Here is a 3,920-nt window from a genome sequence, read left to right on the forward strand (position 1 = left end):
TCCTCATGACACCGATGTCTGACCCGCCACCGGACAGCCCTGAGAGCCGGTTAGTACGCCTGTATAACCCTTTAACTTTCATCTCCAGAACGAAACGTGTACGTGTGTGCTACCTATCGCGCTTGAAATCTTTTATTACAATAAGCGTGGTACATGTATCGTTTTTGGTGCCCTGAATATATCCCACGTTACAATAGAATCGGCATATTAGCAGCAACAGTTTTGACTAGCGGCCTGGCTATAATACTCAAGTGTATCGTTTAATAAGTGTAGGTTCGTACAGTAATACGACATTTATTTCTTTGCATAGGTAACAAGCAGCTCACATGCGCACTAGAAACACGATCGAGCGGGCTTTTGGCGTGTGGAAACGTCGCTTCCCGTGTTTAGACATGGGGCTACAAAACTTGGCGGAGCGCTCCGCCGTCATTACAACGGCCTGTGCTGCCCTACACAACCTTGCAGTCCTAAGGCAAGACGCGGAGCCACCACCTGTGATAATCCCACAACACTTAAGGCGGCAGCAGCCTGATGTGGCGAACCAAGCCGACACCCTACTCGGATCTCGATGCCGAATGCGGCTGATTACTCGTGCATTTACCTCGCCTAATGAATAAATTGTGTAACATGTTCTTTTGAGTAGACCAACAACCTCAGATTGCGAAATCTATGCATGTTCAAATACGGGAGCATGCTGAAAAGTTCCTGAATTCGTCACGTTTTAGGTTTTCTCTTCATCCTTGCTGACTCGCAACAATAAATATTTTTTATCACACATGGAGCTGTCGCAGATGTCTTTTGAATAAAAGCATCAGGTGTGTGAGATTGCACACATGCTTTATTTTTGTTCCGGCTGGGTTTCTATGCGCTGCTGCTGCTGTTTTTTCTGTAATTCAAAAAGGAGCTTCTGGCGCTCGATGTTGAAGCGCCATTTTTGCTGCTCCAGCTGCTGCTCCAACAGCTGCACTTGCATTTTATGCAGCTCCTGCTCCCGCTGCACTTGCATCCTGTGCATTTTTCGTTGGTGCAAGAGCTGCTGCTTACGCAAGCGCAGCTCCAGGGCATGCAGCTGTGCCTTGCGCTGCTCATCATTTTTCAGGGCCTCCATTCGGGCCGTAGCTTCTGGGGCGAGCACACGCTCTATGGCTGCTAGGCGGCTTCGCGTTGATTTTGGCCGTGGGCGTTCTCCTGCACCAACTAAATTTTCTCCATTTTCTTCTGGAGCTGCTGCTGCTGTTCGTGACTCCCCGTTTCCAGGAGCAACTACTGCCAAGGTGTCAGAGGGACAGCTTGCGCAAGCACCTTCCGTGGGTGGCTGTGTAGTATTAGGTCCTGGGGAACCAGCACCCTCGCTCGATCGCAGTTATGGCTGAATTGTCTCGTCTGCACACACACAATACAATTGCATAAGGTAGGGAAACGTAACACGTGTAAGCATTGTCAGCATGACTGTTATATGCTGCTGCAAGTATAAATACAAGCACGTTTTATATTACGCATCAGGCCTGAAAGTAAAAGAGAAGTGTGGCAATTTATCCGGGTCATGCCTGGCCTGTTACTTGCACACATAATTCATAATACTGTTCTGTCCAACCTCAATATCGCTATGGCAGTAGCTAAGAGACCTTTACTGCGGAATACCTCAGCAGCATTTTATTTAAAATAACTTTACCCACAACTTTTTTCTGAAGTGTGTGATATACGTTAACCACATATTTCATGCAAAAGGCAGGCTTAATTTTACATAAAACTGTAGAAATAACTTATCTTCAATATTCCTGTTTTATGTTAGTCACACAACCCGAGAAGCCATGTCGCCAACACTTTTATAGTTGCATGCAGTTGGGCCGTATGACCAGCGGTGCCTGTGCTCCCGATGTCGGCAAACCCATAGCTCTTGGTGACTCCAACAGCTGGCCATGGCATGAAATTGGTTGTGTCTGCACATACAAAAGAAGCAGAACTGGTGCTCTGCTGGCATGCGACGTAATCAGAAAAGCCTCTTTATGGTAGAGGCACAAATATTTGTGTGTTTGCATGCTTCTACGTGAACACGCGACATATTTAACAAATCAGTACGTGATGGAAATATAAAAAGTAATAACAGTTGTAAATACGAAAATAAATAGTGTGAGCTGGTGGCATGCAACACCGTCACTCTGCAAACATGCAAGCCCCTTACCAGTAATCACACATGGTGACAGATACTTCATGTGCATGCATACGGTATCAGACACAAACACAATAAAGAAAGCGGCTGTCCTTCACGAATATGAGCTTCAGTTGTAGCAAAAATATTGATTCAATTGGCGAATTCTATCCCTGGCAAATCAAGAGTACTAGCTCGTGGGCTAGTCAGCCTCTTGCTGCCGGGAAGTGGCGCTGGGAAAAGGGCATCTGCACACAAAAGCAAAGTTGAAATACAATTCCAAAGTTGGGCTTATTATAAGGCCACCCATGATGTGAAATGTATGTGTCACACAAGTACTTGCTGAACCACGTCAAATTATGCTAGGAACGTTTTAAATGAGTAATAGCAGGCTTATTACATAGCATTACTTTCTGTTAACAACATGGCATGTTCTTGTAATGAGAATGAGAATTATTTGTACACGTAAATTTTAGTAAAATGTATATGCAAATGGTAGGAACAGAGGCATTAGTCACAAAACAAAACAACATTGAAATGCAACACCTCCCACATTGTATACATGAGAAAGTTGATGCAATATAGCAACACGACCGTTGCTACATCTGACAGTTTTTGCCCATTCATCTTTTACCAAGCAGCTCTTCCGTGTTGTCTTGGCTACCAGTGAGCATGCTCTCGAAAATCCGCGACGGCGATAAAGAAAGCACTGGCTGATTGAGGTCGACTCCATCGCTGTCATAAGGGTTCTGGAGCCGTGTCCCCATGTGTGATGCCGCCGCTCCAACTAGCGCCAATGAGGGGCTCATTGGCCGGCAGGTAGATGGCCCGCCCCCTAAGGTGCGAAAATGTTGTTACGTGGATACATTGAAATTTCAAGTGACAGCACAAAGAAAGTGCTTAAGGAAGACAACGCATATGCGAGAGAAATAGGCAGCGAAAATGTATGGTACACAGATAACTATTTAATGTACTGCTACTACTACTACTCATTCATTTATTTATTCATCATACCTTACAAAGCCCAATACGGAATCGAGTAAGAGGGGCTAGTACAAAGTAAATAAAGAAATATACATCAGTAAATACAAGAAAAGAAATTAAGAGAAAAAACTGTAAAGTGATATAAGTTCGAGAAAAAATTATGTCCTGCAAAAATAGACAGAAATACTGACAAAGAAACCAAAACTTGCACTTATATATATTATATATGTACATAGAGTGCAAAGCACGTTCAAACTGAGCAAAAGCATTTCTTAATTCATAATGAAATGACACACTTGCCACCCGGTGGCGAAAAAAAGTGCAGGAAGATTTTGCCGACAAAAAAAAAAAAGGACGGTGACGACGTGATGCTATTTAAAAAATGTTTCTGCAAGCGAAAAACCGTCACCCCCTTCCCCTGAAAGAGAACCCTGTGCACGCCTATGATTCGCACAATTCTCACAGGTACACATTTATTTACGACATATAATTCAGAGCGGAACCTATGCCCTTATTAGGGCGTTTTCGGATAGCTTACGCAAGAGACGCAATTCGAAAACTCATATATGACCCCCATACGCAAACGCTACGCCCACGAGGCCTGCTAACTTAGTGCTATTCGAAACTCCCCGATTACAGTAGTAAACAAACGTAAACTTACCTGTGGCATACAAGTTTCGCTTTTGCTCTGACTGTTTCTTCTTCCACTTGGACTTTTCATTGTCCCACAACTTACGCAGCTGTGCCACCGTAACGCGACGAATGCCTGGTTGGCTGTTGTATTCGC

General features: G+C 44.3%; 1 protein-coding gene across 1 annotated transcript; it reads right to left on the reverse strand.

The window, feature by feature from the left end:
- Positions 1-818: 818 nt before the first annotated feature.
- LOC119185317 (uncharacterized) lies at positions 819-3,920 on the reverse strand. Its single transcript, XM_075872826.1, has 3 exons — positions 3,795-3,920; positions 2,784-2,984; positions 819-1,940 (listed from the first exon to the last, which is right to left on the reverse strand). The coding sequence occupies exons 2-3, from the start codon at positions 2,956-2,958 to the stop codon at positions 1,789-1,791; spliced, it is 327 nt and encodes a 108-aa protein (XP_075728941.1). The 5' UTR covers positions 2,959-2,984; positions 3,795-3,920; the 3' UTR covers positions 819-1,788.

This window comes from Rhipicephalus microplus, chromosome 9, assembly GCF_043290135.1.
Source record: "Rhipicephalus microplus isolate Deutch F79 chromosome 9, USDA_Rmic, whole genome shotgun sequence".
Lineage (NCBI taxonomy): Eukaryota > Metazoa > Arthropoda > Arachnida > Ixodida > Ixodidae > Rhipicephalus > Rhipicephalus microplus.